Consider the following 20,393-nt stretch of genomic DNA (forward strand, 5'->3'; position numbering starts at 1 on the left):
TTTTTTTTTTACTGTTATAAAAGCCGGAGGGAAAATGCCTGGTTGCAGAGACTTATTGATTATTTTTGTTATTTTCTGGGAGAGGCACTAGAGGACGCGCAGACAGTATTGTTGTCATTACTTAGAATTACGGCGGCAAAAACTACACAATTCAGCTTGAGCTCCAAATTACAGATATTCATCTGCAACAGATACATGGTTTGCTATAGGCCTTTAAATACATTCCATTTGATATCATTTAGATAGTTAATGATGTAATATTTTCAAACCTCACTTTTATGCCTCTCTAGTTTTGTTGTCTCACTGCAGTTTTTTTTTCTTTCAGAGAAAAGAATAGGTTGAAATCTACACATGAGCCCACTCAGACTCTGTCTTACCTTCTAATCGCAGTCCTTCCGACTAAAGAGAGAAATATCAATTACAAACCTTTAGTGTGCTGTGAGGCGCATTCAAAGGTGAAATGTGGCAGCTTTGAAATAAAGTTATTACCAAGGCAGCCGTTTCAGCGCTTAAGAGTAAAAATTAATAATCGAGCCAGTCGCTACGTGAGAAGAAAAAGAAGCAAAAGAAAAAGGAGCAAATTACAGATGAAAGGCAGCCACAGGTTAGGCCACGGCGTAACGCGTTTCATTTGGCCCATCGTCTCATCTCCAACTTGAAAGCGGGCCTCTTTTGTTATTTTCCACCTCCCCCAACCGTCCACCCCAGCTACACGCCCACTCTTCTTCCTTTTTCCCTTTTTTAACTCACCCCTTGCATAATTACAACACTGCTGTTTCTGTGATGGTGTTCCACCATTACTTGCATTTACAAATGCCCTGCATGGAATTGAAATGAATGCCAACGAACAATATACATTTCCCATATACATAGCTCCACAGGGGTGTTCTTAAGTTGCACATTGATATATTTCATTGATGGGTTGTCAGAGACAGCTTCTCACAGTTTTACCATTAAAACTAAAAAGTGGTGAAGAGCAGCAACAATGGAAAGAGCAAGGAATTCACTAAAGGGGGGGCTTACTTTTTTCCCTCCTTGTACTCACATTCAACTCTTTACCTCTCAGCCTGCCTTCTTTTTCAGAATGTTCACCTTTTCTTTGCATGCCTCTCCCTTACACAGTGTACCTTATTTTTTTTTTTTTTAAAGGAGTACGAAGGGAATTTGCTGCACTTGAGTAATAAATAAATAACAATCCCTTTTCTTCACCACGCTTTTTTAAACCTTGGTAACTCCTGATGCAGCAGCGCAGTATCTCTGTAACAGAGCAGCATGACCCTGGTCAGTTCAAGAAAAGCCCACGCACATTTCTAATTAATACAGATCTGTTTTTACCTCTCTGAAGTCTAATAATTGCTATATTTTTTTAAGTGGGGAAAGAGTGTTGAAAGGATTTAAGGAAAGTAAAACAGTAATCTTGGAGATCAGATGTACTTGGAACGAAGTTGCCTTACTCAAACTGTTCACATTTCTTTTTGTAGCTATGCTAGCAATGACGCACGGTCGGTCGATAACTTTGTTCCTTTTTGAAATTATGCAACAAATAATGTGTGGATTGCCATGAAAAGTAAAAGTATGGGTTAATGCCAGGCATGATAAGGTATCAATGGCCATGCTGGGGAGAGCAAGAACACGCTTCTACCATCTTGTTCCTCTCCGCTCTACAGAACGTCTCTTTCTCTTCTCGCTCTCTCGCTCTCTCCGTAAGTGTTTGGTTGTGTGTGTTTGTGTGTGTGTGTGTGTCTCACTCTGTCTCCCAGTCCGACGGTCACCCCCTCTGTGTGCCTGATCGCGTGTCTTGCTATAGACACATCTGATAAGTCAAGACAGCCAAAATAACCATACACCTGGGCATTTTATTTTGAAATATGTTTTATTTTGTAAAGTATCTGGCTGCGCTGATGCCTTCCTTTATTTGTTTACCTACCTGGCTTGACATGTGACATTGTTTGCGGCTCTCGGAAGAAATAGAGGAGATGCTACGCCGCTCCTGATCGCAGCTGGTGTGAACTGACAGATTGGATAACACGGGCGCCGAAATGAAAATGTCTTCATGGTGCTTAACCGCACTGCTGGTTTTTGGGAAACTTGCCTTTACTAAAGCCGACTTTATCTGTATTATTGGCAGATTACAAAACAGTCACCTGAATCATTTTTGTAACAGTCCTATGGGGGTTGGAGGTCACAAGGATATCGTCATAGCAATAGGGTTACAAAACAAATTAAATTGCTTAATTTAGTTTGTCTTAAAGGAATAATTAAGTTAATGAGCTACCTTTTACATGAAAAAAGAATAGCATACCTAATTTTTTGGAGAAACAAGCTCAATACTGTTGGAGCTCTAATATCCTCACACATTTCTTTCCTTATCTATTCTCCCATCATGCATTTTTGTGTATTCCATCCTTCAGACAATGGGTACTCTAACACAAACACTCTCACACAAACGCACAAGCACACACACACACACACACACACACACACACACACACACACAGAAAAGCAGATCCACCCACTTTGTCCATCTGCAGGATGTTAAAATATCCTGACATATACTTCTCTCTCTCTCTCTCTCTCTCTCTCTCTCTCTCTCTCTCTCTCTCTCCTCTCTTTCTCGGGCTTTCTCTGTACTATTTTATAGAGCAGTAAGTGAAGTATTGTGAGAGGTGATACAAAAGCTTTCGTCTCCAGGGAGTGAGAGGCAGAAGAGAGAGTTTGTAAAATATTCTGCTTGCCGACTATATTCATCTCCCCCTCTTTTTCCAGCTCACTCTCCCTCTCTGACTCCTTCCAGGCTCCAAGAGAGGCCACTTCCTATACTTGGACACAAAGAATTTTCACTGTGTTAAATAATGCAGGTAGTCCACAATTCCTCCATCTCTCCTTTCTTTTGTTTTTTTCAGGCCATTTGAAACGCCAGCTCCACTCCAGCACATTAGCCGTGGCCCGTGAGTAACAAATGTGACACATTATTGAAAATACATTTCTGTTTTGCTCCCGTCTATTACAACACTGCAATAACCCAGTAGAGAGCCAACCGACAGGCATTATGCGAATGTGTTTGTGTTTCCTGCTCTAAACATTTGACACCATCGTGCTCATGTGCTTGGACAGTGATGTAATTTGCATTCCTGTTTGAGTTGCCATGGTGCCCAATATCAGACTATTAATGCTATGTTGAAATTGTTGCTATATGGGATCATACTTTACCCCAATTCTCCTAAATACGATTAAATGAAAATAATCCAGACACTTGAGGGAATATGAGTACATAGTATGTGCAAGTGGCAGGAGATTAAAAATAATATAAACCTTATCTGATATTGTTTCTTTAACATTACCGCTCTTCCTACATTGTTACATCCTGTGTCCCTTTTCTAATTGTATGAATAACCGGCCTGTCTTTGTATCCTATAGGTTAAATTGCTTGAAAGTGGAAATAATCTTAAACACAAATTATTAATCAATGGCTAAAGAGTCTCTCAAGCTGCCTGGTCATGTAAAACTGACGCTGTGATGCTATTAAAAGACACAGTCCAAAGAAATATGGAGACCCTTTATGCACTGTAAACAAAGTGGCCTAATAAAATCTGTACTTTCGGACAATGAAATCTAGGTTTTACACATAGACCAAAACCCCTCTGTGTATTGTAAATAATATAACAATATATATTTAAAATTATTTGGTAAGTAGTAAAGCAATACAAATTCAAATGGGGTGGAAAACAAAGTACAAAAACGCTAATACATAACATATTAATGTACAATAGACATTTAGTTTTATTTGCTCTTTGTGTCCTTGTTCATTGTTTAGAACTATAGAGGCAAATCAATATATTCAACTAATAAGCTATTGAGTTCATGTAGACATACTTTGATCTTTGTTAGCCTAATAAAAGTCAATGGGAGAAGATGCAACGGTATAAAATATGGGAAATATGAAAAGAGGGTTCATTTAGCTAAGTGTCGTCTGTCCAACATGTCATGAAGCTTTTGCAATTGTCATTTTTGTGTGTGAATACAATGTCATTGTGAAAAAAAGATCAAATACTAAAACACCTGAAACTGGATTAGTTATACAATATGGATTCAGCAGTTTTTTTGTAATAGTAGCTCATAGCTCACAGACCCCCCCTACCCCACACACACACACACATTGTTGTTTTCCAGTGTCATAGATAGCGTTGTCTATGACTGTATCTTTGTCTGCGTGTGTCAGTGTGTGTGTGTGCACATATGATGGCTGTCCACAGTGCATCTGCTTGACAGCTACATTAAAATTGCTCACTCCAGCAGCCCTCTGGAAAATGTTAATGAGGGGCAGTTAACATCAGTTCACCACCATCTGTACTCGACCGACCGTCACCATGGAGAGATAGATTAAAAGAAAAGGGTGGAGAGAGATTTACCAAGCAGGGTTAAGGACAAAGAAAAACCCACTGTATTGATGCAGCCTGGTCAATTGCATCTCTGTGTGCTTGTACAGTAATTATGTGTGTGTGTGTGTGTGTATGTGTGTGTGTGTGTGTGTGTGTGTGTGTGTGTGTGTGTGTGTGTGTGTTTGTTTCTGCACATGTGCATGTGTGCAAAAGCCTCACGGCTTTGTGACTGAAGTGTGCACTGGTGTGAAAAGCATTTACATCTACTCTGTGTGAAGGTGTGAAGCAGACAGACAGTCAGTCACATCTTGTCCAATTGCCCGTCCACCACTTTGGCTACTGTTGGTACGGTTATCTCTCTTACACACAGACACACACACACACACACACGCACACAAACACACGTACACATTGCTCGCTCTGTTGCCTCCCTGACCTTAGATTGCTGTGTGCTGCTGCTCACATCCAGAGAAGCATTGGACTGTATACAAACACACAAACGAATACTCTCACACACAATGATTTATAGCCTCCAACACAGTCAATAAGAGCCATGGCCAAGATGAAGGACTTGCTTGCGGGACACACACGCAAAGAAACAAGCAAACAGACACACACACACACACACTCTCTTGTCCATTAGCTAAGTGTACTGGAGTGAGCTGCCCAGCACATTGGCTCTCTTTATTCCATCCCTGTTTAATGCCATTGTTGCCTCTGCTGCCTCATGTAAAAAACTAAAAGTGTACATAAGCTGTGCACAACATACACAATGACGTGGATAGGTGTGGATTGCCATCAAACCACCATTGTGGGTACATCAAGCTTTAGCACTAGCTGCAATTTAGTCAGTAAACTCTATAAAATAAATGAATAAATACATTTTAACATTTAGAAATCATACTTCAAAAAATACTGTTCTAATACTGTATAATCAAGTACATATGGACGTTTTCTTTGTTTGCTAATAGAAAGGCAGTATGGGAAAATAAAAACAAATGGGCAAGTCAAAATTTCAGAGTAAGCTTTAATTTGTGTGTGATGCTACTTAACACATTTTAGCATGCTAAGACATAAAACTAAGATTGTGAGCATGATGATTAGAGGTTTGTTTATAGATGACTCTTGAAGATCTCAACATTGGGGGAGAATGGGAGGAAGTGAATTCCACAGCTTTTGAGGCAGCGATAAAAAGCCAGGTCCCCACAGTCCTAGATCTCAGGACAGACTGAAGTCTCAATCAGACAGTCTGTCAGTCAGACAATTGTGATTTCCATTGGATCAGAGTACTGTCACTTGGCAGCCTGTTCTGCCCATTGTCCCCACCCTTGTCACATGACCAATTCATGTTTCATTGATGACTATACATATATTCAGATATACAATACATTTAAAATGAAAACAAGTGAAACTAATAATGAATGTGATGTTTTATTTAGCATAATTACATTATGCACTATCCTATCCAATATTTCCTAAGTTTCTAAGCAGATTTTCAATGCTGTATTCTGATAAAATTAACCCTCTGTGCCACCCTATTTTTAAAAGTCCTGGAATTAGCCCCTGATTGGACCAATTGTGGTACCTTGGGGGACAACACAGCAGATGGGGGCAGAGGAAGAAGATTGATTGCTAACACAGACACTCAAAGATCTGTTGGACAAATATGAAGAAAACCATTGACCCCCGCCTATTGATTTAATCTGTGAATAAGAGTAGAATGGTGGTGTGAATGGTGTCAAAGACTAAGAACAAGGAGCAGGAAGACGGAGCAGTAAGATTCTGTACTGCAAGGCTTTTCAAGGTTTTTTAAATCAAGGACCCCTTACCTGAAAGAGAGATTGTGCAGGGACCCCATACTATGTATATTGTATACAATTCTGTTCCATATTACACTAGGCCTACAATAATGTATAGGGTGGCCTAAAGACTTTATAAATAACCTTTTTTGCATAGAATACTAAACTATTTAAATAGTTTTTCGCATTCCTTCTTTACCTATTGGCCAGTAAGCCAATCATCAGTGGGGTTTGCTAATAATATGTTGGATTCATGTTAAGACATTTTCATTTATGAAAAAAAGAACAATAATTGACCCTGCAGTGACTCTGTTGAAGAGCACTGCTGTACTGTGAAGAGCTCTGAAACCTGATCTTAACTACAATTTTCAAATGTTGTGATGGACAACAGTTGGTTATACACTACTTTTTTAAGGATTTATAGACAGAAAGGGAAGATCGGAGATTGGTGAGTAATTATTGAGGAGTGAAGGGATCTAGATTCTGTTTTTGTTTTTTAGGAGTGGCTGGACTACTGCGTGTTTGGAAGATTGGGAAACATGGCTGGTTTCCAGGGAGCTTTTGATAATTGAAAGAATGCTGGGGCCAATGGTGCCAATAACGTATTCAAAGAGTGTAGTTGGAATAATGTTGAGAGAACAGGTGGACAAAGAGATAATGTAATGAATGGTCCATGTAATAAAAAGAAATTATAACTGCAATGCTCATCCGTTGCATAGGAGATGGGAAGGCTATTTACAGATGGACTAATACTAGCTCTGAGGTCAAGTACTTTAAAGAAGTTTAGGAAGTCCTCACATTGAGAGACAGACACCTCTAAGCTGGGGGTGGGAGTGGAGAAGCTGACAGAGCTTAACACATTAAAAAATACCCTGGGGTTATGACAGGTTTTGTCTGGGTAAGACTGGTAAGGAACTGAGCCCTGCTAATTTTTTTATAGCAAGCTGGTATTTATCCAAGAGGACCTTCAGTTTTCAAAATGAGATTGGGCATTTATCCCAGTTCCACCTCCCTTCTGCAGACTCTCCTAATTTCTCTAATATTACTATTAGAAATGTCAATATGCTATAACTCAACACTGTCATTGTAAGCATGTGAGCATGCTAAAGGTAGCATTTAGCTCAAAGCACTACAGCACTGCTGGTATGGCTGTTAACTCCTGATCATTGCTGTCATTTATGCTTCTGCACAGGGGCGGATTTAGTCATTTTGAGGCCTAAGGCAAACACAAGCATGGGGCCCTCCACAACCCTTGTTCTCCTCCTTTTCAGTCGAGAAAGACGTGCTCTCTGTCTGACAGCTGTTTTGGCCAGAGTGCTGGATCATCTTCAATCATAACACAGTGATTAGGGTGACTGCTACTCACGGGGTCTCGTTGCTGAGCATTATGTGTGTCGCCATCTTCGTCATTGCCATAGTTATCATCATGGACAGTGAAAGCAGCAGTTCCGTAACCATCTCCATTCGAAGGATCCTGTAAGGTTGTCTTGTATGTAGCCCCCGCATCGCTAGAGCAACCTGGAGCTGACACTGCCGGTGGGTAGCTCCTCAGTGTTAGCATGGCTAGCATAAGCACCAGCTTCTTGCTGCTCTTTACTAACGTTAATGTTAGTGTTGTCAGTAGCCGTCATGAAAAAGGTTGTTAACTTTGGAAGTTTTGCTAAAAAAGTTCTGCTTTCTTCCCGCTTCTTCCTTTTTTCAGAACCACTTCGGAGGCTTCGCTTCATCTTTCAACTGTCTGTAGCCTCCAGCTTACAGCATGCTGAGCCGTTTGTTCACAAACACACACAGATGCGCAGTAGGATAATGGAATAGTCCAATGTAGTGGGGACTGGGGGGAGTTTCTCATCATGAAAACAATCGGATAGCACTTTAGCGTATCAGTGTTTAGAGATATAATTATATTGGTGAAAAGTAAGACAACAAATTGTAACCATAAGTTTATGAGGCATTTTACGGGGCCCTTGGTAGCTTGGGGCCTAAGGCAATTGCCTACCTTTGCTTAATGGTAAGTCCGCCTCTGCTTCTGCATACTATCCACGGCATGGCTACATCCATAGCTACATGGATTGAATGGCTTGAATGTAACGGACGTTCATTTATATCAAAAAGTTACCCAGTAAAGCTGTAAGGCTTAGAATGTCCCATTAAGATAGTCCTTATTTTCCCAGAACACCGACGTTTTCCTCTTTCCAGATATTTGCAGGGTTAAAAAAAAATTATACACAGGACAAAGACCCAAATCATTTTAAATAATATTAAAATTAATTCTTTAACAATTTTTTTTAACAATCCTTAAACATATAATCTTCTTACATCAGAATCAAAATTGGAATACTTTATTGATCCCCTCAGGGAAATGTTCTGTTACAGTTGCTTACAGTCAAAATCAAGGCAAAAATAAGAATAATTAAAAAAAAAAGACATGTTATGATAGAATTTCTGAGTGCCTTTACTTATTCTGATAGCCCCTTCATCTATATAAAGTACCTTGAAACTCAAAGTAAATTATTGTCTTTTCACCTTTCCTCTACCATGTTTTCTTTACCAGTCTACTTGTCTCTTTTGTCTCTCTTCTCTTGTCTTGTATCACCTCTTCTTCCCACCGCTCCTTGCTGACTTTTGTTTGCCTAATAAAAAGCAGTGTATCTTAGCTTGGAAATAAAATCAACTCTTTTTTTTAGCGCGAAACAAGCTGTGCTCTCACATAAAACAACGGTCAATTAGAGTTAAGATGCTGAGCCTCTTCCTGGGCCATAAAACATGGATAACAATGAGCAAATTGAAAACAAGAGGCAGATACACATTCACTACTCATCTGCCCTTGTTGGCCTTGTTAAGGGGCGTGTTGAGAACTTTTAATAGGATTTGTTTGGTTTGCATTGGAGATGGTCTGGTACCATTTTTTGCTTCCGGAATACCTGAACTTGCGAATCGGCCACTACCCAGTACCGATTAGACCAGTATTTCATTAATTTTATTATGTTGTGGAAGTGTATGGAAGTGATATTATTCTTTGTTGTCAGGTTAAAGTCTTTGTGAAACATGAACAAACAATGAATGCCATATAACGTTCTTTTACTATCCAGTTTTAAAGTCAGTCAGTATGGAGAAAAACATAAATAAACTACTTTAAAGTAGATTTTTTTCCTGGGCTAAATTACATAGTATCAGATTGGTGCATAAACTCCAGTACTTTTAGTACTAGCATAGTTTTGGTATTGGAATATCTCCGACACTCCATTGTTCAGACCTCTCAATAATCCGAAAAATTTGGTCCCACAGCTCCACTAGTTTGAGTTTGTTACAAAAAAAATAAACCCTCCGCTCCAACATCCCGTTGTTCCGCCCATATAGGCTTTTGGGGATCATCGCCCATAAATTTACGTAACTCCATTTGTTCAGGTCCTATTCCCTGACCAATCGGCCATCCTAACCTCAACCACTCAAGGACAAATGCCTTTCTTCAACCCAGTAGCGGAATGAATCGGGAGAGTTGGGACCTCCTGGTGGGCCCGTAGTGTTCGGAGGCCGGTCTGATAATTGTGCTGCCCCTGGAACAGTGGAGCGAGAAATGGGCAGTCCCCATTGAAACATCTCTGGTTTGCATTGTGGTGGTCACTTAAAATGGTGCCCATAGTAACGGGCATGTTGATGGGGCTTTCAGGAGAAGGTCTTCTATTTCACTGCTACTGTAAGTAGTAGTTAATAGGCGGACTGCAGTCCCAAACGCCAAACTATCCAGACCATCCAAACTAATACATTTTTGAGAATTATTGAATTCTGATGGAGCATTTGTTTCTTAAACGGCACAGCTTATCTAGTGAGTCAGAGAAAAGTACTTTGACTTCACAAAGTTTATTATAATGTAATAATAATGTTTAGAGAACATGTCCAGAACAGCATAATCTGTAATCTGCATTACGTTTCAATTCAATATATAGAAGTAGCCCAGCAGAAACAACATTTACAGTATATGTTGTCAACAACTGACTCTCAAATCAAACACAGAAAGTACATTTCAATAATATTTCTACAATATTACGTGTATCGTCAGTTTTGAATTCTCATTGAATCCGATGGATTATAAATATGAACTTTTAAAAACAAATCAATGTTTTTTTCTTATTTAAAGTCAAATAAGCACCTCATTTTAAAATAAAATACATAACAGAGCTTCTAAAAAATGGGCATTCTAAAATAAGTGATTAATTTTAAGTGAAATAAAAAGTGTAGCTTGTAGCTTAAATTGTATTCCTTATTTATAATCTCTCCAGTTCAATGCGAAAACTGACAATGAAATCCTGAAGCAGAACAAGGTAGAGCTCTCCTCTCACTGAACAAGAGAAAGTGTAGGAGTCCGATATAAAGACAAAGAGAAAAGGCGGTGTTAAAGCCATTCATGTGTTGAGATTGTTTATTACGTTATATGGTATTATATGGTTGGATAACGGTTGGATCTGGGGCTTTCGTCCAGTAATGGGAACTTGCCATTATCGGTCTGAGGTTTGTGCCACCCATGACCCAGACCGTAGCTTTGAAATATCAGCCTAGTCTCACATTGCCAGACCTATCTCTACATCACTGGAGCATGGTCTGGCTACACCGCTTATAAATTCTGGGATAGGGGACATTCTGTCTTGTTTATGTTTCTTTAAACCCTGGGCAGCGTGAAGCCCCAAATGTAGCAACGGTGTGCTAGCACAATAGACAGCGGAGATAGCGGAATACGCTGAATGTCAATTTTTCTCAGTTTAGTCTTGAACGTATAATTTTCTCAAAACTATAGCTAGTATAGCAGGTTATTTAGAAGAATCAGTCTTCTCATCACTTGGGTGCTCCCATTGTGCCACCCCCCTGTCTTCAAAACTAATACCCACTGCACAGTGGTTTCTAGCCTAAAGATAGTGACCTCGCAAAAAACCTGATGAGTTTTCAGATGTTTAACAATATTTATGTAAAAACAAATTGATTACGCTTTATAATAAGGGTACGTGAATTGTCATGAATTCACGTATGACTTGATCAATTACAAATCATGAATTACCGGTTATGCATGTAATACTTTTAAACTATCAATAACGTATACAGATTAGTAGTATTTAATGGATGACATAATGCAGGAACAGTATGTTAATTAATGCATCAATTAAGGTATTTCCACCATCATGATTTCTGATTAATTTATAATGTTCATGTCTTCTTAATTTGTAAATCTATAGTTAACGTGACAGGCTAAAAAAACACTGAATTATAGTGTTGTTATCATGATTAACTAAACCTTACTTCTTCATAACTCAATCATTTGTGTGCCCCTTTAAATAAAGTGCTGACCAGATATGGCCAGATATGATTAATGGTGTCATGACATTAAATGTCATAAGAATTAAAGGAGTGGATTGGCAAAATGATACTAAGGTCACTACATTTACACAAAATACAGTATACTGCGAATGGATTTCTATAGTTGCTTTATTCATATTAATGAGGCACTTAAACAGTTATGCCTGAGAATAACGCCTACCCAAGTAGGATATTAGTAGACCAAGATATGTTCTCAGTGGAACATTTTACATTTTTAAATGTTTACTAAATTTGTGTAACCTTGTTGGCCTATTCTTAGATTAAATAGTTTTTAATTTGGCAAAAAAAAAGACAATTTTTTGGGTAATAGTCAACGTAAGGTATTGAACAAGTCTCTTGGTACCGAAAGTACTATTGACAACTGTAAAAAAAACTTCAAACGACCTCGTCACAATCCAAGAGAATTTTGAACCGCTGGCCTCTAGAATGTCCCTCTACTTATTGGAATGAGAGATTTCAGGCTACTGAAAGAGTAATAATAGTAACAGTGATATACTTACAGTAGAAATAGTGGTAGATTGTTCAGCTTCACTTGAGATAATACCTTAAGGTAATTTTGTTAGTGATGTAATGTGATTGGACAAGGACTGGGATTCTCATGTGACACAGTTAGAAACAGTCAGCAGAGACAAACTGGTGCAATGTGTGTGTCTGTGTGTGTGTGTGACGGGCCACTAATGATTATAAAGAGGACTTTGTCAGCGTACCACAGAGTGGATCAGGTTCTCTTCCTCTTAAGCCGGACGGTGATGACTTGTCGTGAGTAGCCTGACCTGCAGCTTACCCCCCCTCCCAGTCAAACTGGCTTAACTGGAGAGGCTCACGGGAAAAGACTGTTGGATAAACGTACAGCAACTTCTCCAGCTTCTCATTCTGCAGGTCAGCTCTGCTCACTGCTGTTTCCTAATGCTTGTTCACTTAGATCTATGTTTGGCTGCATGTTTTATTTATTCAGGGACTTCAGTTTTGAGTTCTGCATGATACTAGCTTATCATTAGAATAATCATATTTAGACAATCTAATTGAGTTATTTGAAGTGTCCTGCACCCCATTGTGTCCAGCATGCATAGATTTACATGATTTACACAGGGTAACTTTGCAGTTTAATAACAGCAATCCTTGGTTCAATACAGACACCAACCATCAACCACACAACAGCCACAAATTTGATTTTAAAATGAATTACTAGAGTAGATATACTCTGCTGCTCGTTATGTTTGTCTTAAATGGATCCGCAATGAAATTACAATAAAAAGGGAAAAGGGAGCATCTGATAAGAGATTTATTGTGATAGTATTTTGCCAACCAGGCACCAGATCCAAATTGGAAGCAGCTATTATCTAGGTATCTAAAGAAGTATTTCAAATGTATTTGTATTTCAGTAGCATTTTAAGCATTTCTATATAAAAATATACAACTACTACATTTGAAGCCTAAACGCTTCATCTCCTTGAGAGACTTGAAAGTGAAAAGTTTTAGATGAAATGTCATGGACAGTCCGAAAAGGGTCCATCCTCTGGCTAGTTACATTTTGTCAACAAATCTAATGTCAACAAATCCCAGTAAAGGACCAAAAACAAAACTAAAAAACATAAAATGGACAGAAAGGTCATTCCCATTCAAATCAACGTAGCAGAATGATCAGAGCGGCAGCCATTTGAAGGTGCATCGTTGCCATGGCAACATTCAAACCTCCATAAAAACGTCATTATAAACCGACAAATCGTGGAGGCGGAAAAACAAGCAGTGGAGTAGTTTCATTGCGAGGCAGAGAGCCAGCCGATAAAAGAGTCATAGTAATCAACTTGCATCCACACGGCAAGCTAGCTAACGAATCAGTTGCTGGTTGGCTGGTTCCGCTGTGCCTTTATGCTGCATTGGTTTCAGAAAGTGAGCCAAACACTGGGCTGGGACTTATTTTCCTGCAAGATCCTCTTTGGCTGGGTCTAACTGTCCCTCTTCCCTACTCCCCGCTGTTCTGGAGAACGTCTCAGAAGCTGCGAAACCTTTTAGGGCCCCACTGATGCGTGTTGTGACTGCGCACCTAACAACAATTGGCATTTTGTTTTCTACTAATCATCAGACCATGGCAAACTGTTCAATGTCCTTCACATCCTTTTTATTTATATGACCGAAACCCACAATGGGTTGGTCCTTCTCTTATAATACTTTCTGACTTCCCTACCCTGTCTGTGGCGTTCTGTCCCAGGACCATGTTGGTTTCTACTACAGATCTCTGAAATTTGGTAAAAGATTGGACAAAGGAAAGAAAGTTATGGTCCAGGCCTTTTCACTATTTCATTTATTTTTTGTTTTTTAACATATCTCTCTCACCCAGATTGTTCGTTACGTTTTCCGCCACACGCCATACCACACCGGGCGCGTCTCAGAAGCGGAGCGTCTTGCCTGCCCGACTTGCAGATTAGGTATATTTAGCCTATCTTAAGTGTACTGGAGAGCTGATTAGGCACGTTTCTAGGACGGACCGTGACGCGGGTGGTGGAATGTTAAACATTGTGGTGCCTCCGGAACACAACACAGATGCGCCCTGTGGAAAATAGGAGTTACACACACTCAGACTACTGGCTGATACTCTTGCTTACAGTTTGAGTCTCGGCTTGTTGAGTAAAATGACAGTGGGTGAAACTAACCACTGCCTCAGTTGGCTAAATTTCATATGTGAATGTCAAAAAACAACTTGTGATTCAAACACCTCAGTGATTATTTTAATTTATATTATTCATGAACATGTGTTAAGATTAAGGTTTTTGTTTATATTGCATTGCAAGAGGCACTAGGCGTCATAATACCAGGTAACTCTTTCTTACTGCTTGACTTCATCAGCTTCACTCAATGATCAGAAAAACACCTATTGGTTGGGTTAGTTTGACACATTTAAGGGTATAGATAAGATACATGTATATGTATGGGACAGGTATACAGTAAAAGTTTGCACTTGGTTTAGTTTTTAGTAAAAGTGTGGCAAATATGTGTATTTATATGGAAATGTTGAAAATTTGGCTCACTAGTTGGTACATTTATCTTCAGTGGGTTTGAGCAGGCCCTGGACTCATCTGATGAAGTAAAATATAAAAAGCCAAGACCATGACCAAATCCAATTTTAGTCCACCGAAAGTGAAAACTCTGCACTAAAGTAGAACATGGACATATTCAATTGTATCAGAGAGAGAGACTGATTTGCTGTATCTCAGAGAGTGTGTCTACCGCTGACTCTGCCTTTTCCAGCGGCTGGGTTATCTGCAAGGGGTAATGAATGGAGTCCGATGGAGTTAAGTTGAGATGAATGGAGAAGAGTTCTGGATTCAGCACACAGGCCTTATCATTACTGGAGTATGAAGGTGGCTATTAAACAATACCTACAACATACCGTGTAGAGGACGGGACCTTTATTCAACAGTAAGACTGCTCTTCCTTAAATAGAGTCTCAAAGAAAACCCACTTATTCACACCGACGTTTTCTATTGGTGTTAATATTAATCCTTGATTGTGTCACTTTTTATTTCACATATGGGTCAAGTGAACCGAGGGAACAAAGTAAATGGTTATGTTGAATGTTGTAGTAGTTTTATTGTGGATGCTTCATTTTCAGGAAAGAATAGCCATATTTCTGTTCAAAATTCTTTGGCAGCTCATTTTTGATGGATGTGATGGATTTGTTGCAGTTTTATTTACTGTAGGCACCATACACTTTGTCATTGCGTTTTCTGAATAGTTTTCTGAAATATGACAGAAGAAGGAAAGAAAGGAACGAAAAAGGGTTTTCTGCCCAAAATGCATCCATTTAAGCAAAATTCGGAATACAGGAATGATTCTACAACTGCTTGGCCCAATTTCCACCGTAAATGTTTTCAGAAACTAATTTCTTTAAAGCTTAAATGCCTGGGTGTTTTGGCAAACACCGAGCACTTAGCCATCCGCCACTTATCAAGCCACATACAGTAGATTATCTAATGCTGTTTTACAGTTTCTCTGATACGCTTTCTGCTGTATTTACTATTTTTGTCTGTATCAGTAAATATGATCAAGCCGTTAAATTCAATTTCAGTTAAATTCTGTTTTATTTATAGTATCAAATTGTAACACGAGTTCACTCTTCTCAAAACACTTTACAGATAGCGTAGGTCTAGGCCACACTTTATAATCCCCCAAGAGCATGCTCCACAGTTGTGTGGAAAAACTTCCTTTTTGGGCAGAAATGGACAGACCCAGGCTCTTGGTGGGCTGCCATTTGCTGCTGTCAGTTGGGACACAGATATGCATTCACATATACAGATATAGAGAATTATGATTCATAATAATTATAGCAGTTGGTATGAAGAACGGTGGCAATTATCCAACAAAGACAATGGAACTATGACTAGAAATAATAGTTGTAGCAGTTCAGGGCGTAGCAGGGTGTTGTGGGGCATAGTAGGGCATAGCAGTGCGTTTACATACGGGGGTTCCCATGTACCATCTCCCCCTGCCACCCTGCCAAGATCTCTTGCTACCCCTTTGCCACCCCATGTGAAATTTTCTAGATCCGCCACTGATTTAATCAGTAGGCATCATGCATGTGTCTGCCCCACTGACCTGTTTCTACCAGAAATGTATTTAATAACACAATAAAGATGCCTTAAAAATGCTATTTGTTTGCCAAAAAATAATATCGGTCAAAAGGATAAAAGTACATTTCCAGTTTGTGAGGGTTAGGCACTCTTCACTCATGCATATACACTCCATTTTTTTTATCTAACACTACTCTTCACTGTATGAGTTTTTTAACATTAATGTGAGTTCCCCCAGCCTGCCTATGGTCCCCCAGTGGCTAGAAATGGCGTAAAGGTGTAAACCGCTCCCTGGGTGTCCTGCTCTGCCTTTGAGAAAATGAAAGCTCAGATGGGCCGATCTGTAATCTTGCCCCTTGTGAGGTCATAAGGCACGTCCAGAGAATTTGGCCCCCCATGAGAGAGAGACATAATGGCTTTCAAACTAGCAAAGTGGCAGTTGGTCAAGGCCACACCCCCAGCCTCCACCTTGCTCCCCCCTACTCAAAAGATACAGACTCAGAAATGGCACATCCTAAGGAAAGCTCATTGTGGGTCTGTCTCTAGTGGCTGTAATTCTGCACCAAGGCTCAATTTTTGGTAAAAGACTTCAGATATGGTATTAGGGGACCACTAAGGTTTATATAAAAGCATCCAAAGAGCATCATGGGACCTTTAAAATCATTCTTAGTGCAGCATCCTGAAAATCTTTACAGAGGGACCAGGCTTTCATCTGACAAGAGCTAGTGCAATCAATTAGCAGTGTGGAACAATCAGCAAAGCATACTCAGAGCACTGTCCTGGAACAGTCGTTTCTGATAATTAGTAGACTGTCCTCCCACTGTTATGATGAATAACTATGACGTTTCTGGAAAAGAAAGTCTCTAATACTTCCAGTGGGATCAGCAACACTTCAAAGGAAACCGAAGACTGCGTTTACGAGACATAAAGAGGGAGAGAGTTGTAGGTGGAGAGGAATGGAGGAGAGATAGGGAAATATATAGTGAGGGAGGTAGGATGTTCAGTGTGTGGCTCATTAACTCAGTAGATGTAATCAGGGGGATGGAGTGAGACATTTGGCCATCGATTAATGAGCAGTATGGGTAGTACGGTGGGGAGGCCATACTGTACGTGCACTGACTGAACTCCCGTGTCAGCTCGGATGTAGCACTCTCTGGATGATTATGTATACATATACCTGTACAGATGCTAAAGAGATTACATTTGAAATTGTGATATGTGGGGGTTCTGATAGCAATTTCAGTTTAAAAGTCATCATCCTTATGGTTTCAACATGCATGTTTTATTAACCCCATGCAAGGGTGGGGGTGGTGGTGGTGCTGCTGTGTCTTATAATGCAAGATATTGTGATCAAAATCATGGATTGTCACCAACTCCCACTGTAAATTTAACGGAAAAAGCAGAGTTTGGAAGCAGAGTACTGCTGGGAGAGAGCCCTTTCCCAGGAAAAAAAATGAATAAAGATTTAAGTAAATTGTTTTGAAAAAAATGCAGTTTATATTTAGTCTTCCACGTTAAACATAAGAGCAGCAGGAGGGAAATATGCATTACTGGGAAAATACTGTAAACTCAAACTGTATACAATATTTGCCAAATATACAAAGATGAGCATAGACGGCATGCAAAATGACAGCAAGATGATAAAAACTAAAGCACGTGGTGCATTTGTATAGTACAGCATGCATCTCCACCACAGAGCAGCCATATGGGACACATTATGAGCCCACCGTGTGGTGTCGTCAAACTGACAGGACCCAGTGATTTAACTCTGCTGGAAGTGGATGGATCCATGCTTACTTTCAAAGTCATCTGTCTCCCGGCTCTGTGAGAGTCTAAAAGCTCCGAGGGACACAGTACAGCATGTTGGTCATTCAAGTGCCTGTCAATTACTGCTTTTAATTTCCCTTCCACTACTGGTCTGTCTCCATTAGCTGTGGCATTTTTCAGAGATATGGATCCACATTTCCAGTCATCACCAGAGTCCCTGTCTGCTGCAGAGGTTTTGGTGAAATTCTGGGTGTTTGCATATCAAGGTGGAGACAAACTGTGAGGGCTTGAAATTTTATCCAAACTGTGTACCAATTTCATTTAGCTTTTAAAAGCTTATTGTTCCTCAGGCACATCTGTGGCTTCAAACCATTTGTTTTGATGAATGAAGTTATTGATTAAGGAAGTCATTTTCCTGTACTGTCTGTGTTGTCTATTATATTTAATTAGTCTGAATCACCTGGGCTTTTATACTTTGCACTTTGCTATTTTAGACATTTAAGCCCAAACGGATGAAGCATTTATGACTATTTCAATTCGGATTTGGGTACAGCCCTAAAGCATCACAGTTACTGTGACACAGACAGGGGTCTAGATTACCAACTGGGCAAGGCGGTCAACTGCCAGGCTTCAGACCTTCAAAGCCTGATGTGCTTCATATTTAATGTCTTAAAGGGGAACTATGCAGGATTTTTTTTTAGCTTAATTTACCTTAACTGAACAGCTTCAGAGTCATTGGAATGGTTGTATGACTCGCAAGAAGCGCCAGGAAGTGTCACGTGACATCAGGTCTTGTGATGTAACGAATTGCACTGCATACATAATTACGCCCATTCAGTAACCGGCTAACAAGGTAGCGATGGAGTTTTTTACACTATTGTCATGGCTGAGCTGGCAAAAAAGAAGCAGAAAGCTAGGAAAGTATTGTCGAAAGAACAGCGAAAGAGGAAACGGCAGATTGACCGAGCGAGGAGTGAAACATAGGAGCTGCCAAATATCTATTCCGAAGCTGTTGGGGGAGGTCCATAGAGAAACCTGCGAGCAAAAAGGGAGAAAACAGCAACAAAATGGTCAAAACTGCATAGCAGCCCTTTAATGGTTACATGATTTATCACCTCTTAGCTTGGGAAATGAGTTCAAGTTAACATTACCAAAGTGCACTCTTATTGTCAAGATAGGGCCTACTTTGGGTTACTTGAAAAATGAACACAAATAGCATGTGGAGTTACCCAAGGGTCCATCCTCGGGCTCAAAATCTACATGCATCCACAAGCTGAAATGTACAAAACTAAATATCTATAATTTCTAGATCAAAAACAGATTTGCATAGCAACATTGATATGTGACTATGTTGCCATATATACACTTACTATGTGCATTGATCAAATCAGTGATTGATTGTGCCCCTAGTTGAACATAAACAATGGTGCCAAGGAAGACAGTGGTCATCCACATTTTGACATCCACATTAAGACAATTTCAAAATCAGTCTACTGTTACAGCAAGAATTAAAGAACCTAAGCAAGACTCTTAAGGGTTTAATCAGGATTTGTGTTTAATCAAATTAGCGGAGACATAGGGTTGATTTTCTGGTAGTTAATCTTGCCATGACCCAACACACTGATGTTAAACCCAACCCTATTTCTGCAGTCCTCTGACAACTTTGACTCCCCTTTCATTTTTTTTTTTTAAACTTCACTTATGGTTAATCTCATAACAATATTTTTCCCTGACACTAAACACTCCATTGACATTTTAATTTTTTCTGCCCTCCAAAGTACTGTACAAAGTTTACTACAGTACAGTAGGTCACAGCACAGTCAAAGAAAAGGTTGCAACCGAATAATAATGACGAATAAACAGTAATTCCAGATAATTGATTGGAAGGTGCTAGGTGAAGGAATAAGAAAAACATAGGCACATATTTTTCTATGACTTTTCATCATTCTTCTTTAGCATTTCTGAAATGTCATGTCATGATTTTTGAAAAAAAAAGTTAAATGCAATCATAAAGAATGAGAGAAAAGATTCCTTCCCAGTGGCTCGCTCTGGTTTGCTGGGACACTAAGTTTAGTTATATTGTGCACGTGCGGGCTCCCACACACACACACTCACACACACACACACACACACACACACACACATGCACAAGAACAACATTACAAATGTCTAAACACATGCAGTCATACACAGAAAACTATCACTTTAGGTTTAGTCAGGCAGTAAGAGACTGCCATTTTTTTACTGCTTCCTGTTAGAGTACATGTATATCAGAAAGGCCTTTTTCTCCTGTACTCTCTTTCTCTCTCGCCTCTTGATTTACCCTCAGGCTGATTTGGCAGTGGAGTGACCAAATCTGTCCAATTAGGAGTCATGCATAAAATGTTTGGGCCTCTTCTGACATTGCAATTTTCCACGCAAACAGGAAAGGAGACAAGTACAAGAAAGGATTATGGTTTCTTATTTGGCTTGTCAACATGGAGTATGGATAATATATGTGTGTGTGTGTGTGTGTG

At 39.6% G+C, this 20,393-nt stretch overlaps 1 protein-coding gene across 1 annotated transcript in view; it reads left to right on the forward strand.

Annotated features, from left to right (window-relative positions):
• Positions 1-20,393, forward strand: part of LOC116695607 (inactive N-acetylated-alpha-linked acidic dipeptidase-like protein 2) — a 730,805-nt gene that overhangs the window by 108,119 nt on the left and 602,293 nt on the right. The window contains exon 2 of the mRNA XM_032525998.1: positions 2,904-2,948. Within this exon, the coding sequence (XP_032381889.1) occupies positions 2,904-2,948 (45 nt within the window). The remainder of the gene's footprint in view (positions 1-2,903; positions 2,949-20,393) is intronic.

This window comes from Etheostoma spectabile, chromosome 9, assembly GCF_008692095.1.
Source record: "Etheostoma spectabile isolate EspeVRDwgs_2016 chromosome 9, UIUC_Espe_1.0, whole genome shotgun sequence".
NCBI classification, from domain to species: domain Eukaryota; kingdom Metazoa; phylum Chordata; class Actinopteri; order Perciformes; family Percidae; genus Etheostoma; species Etheostoma spectabile.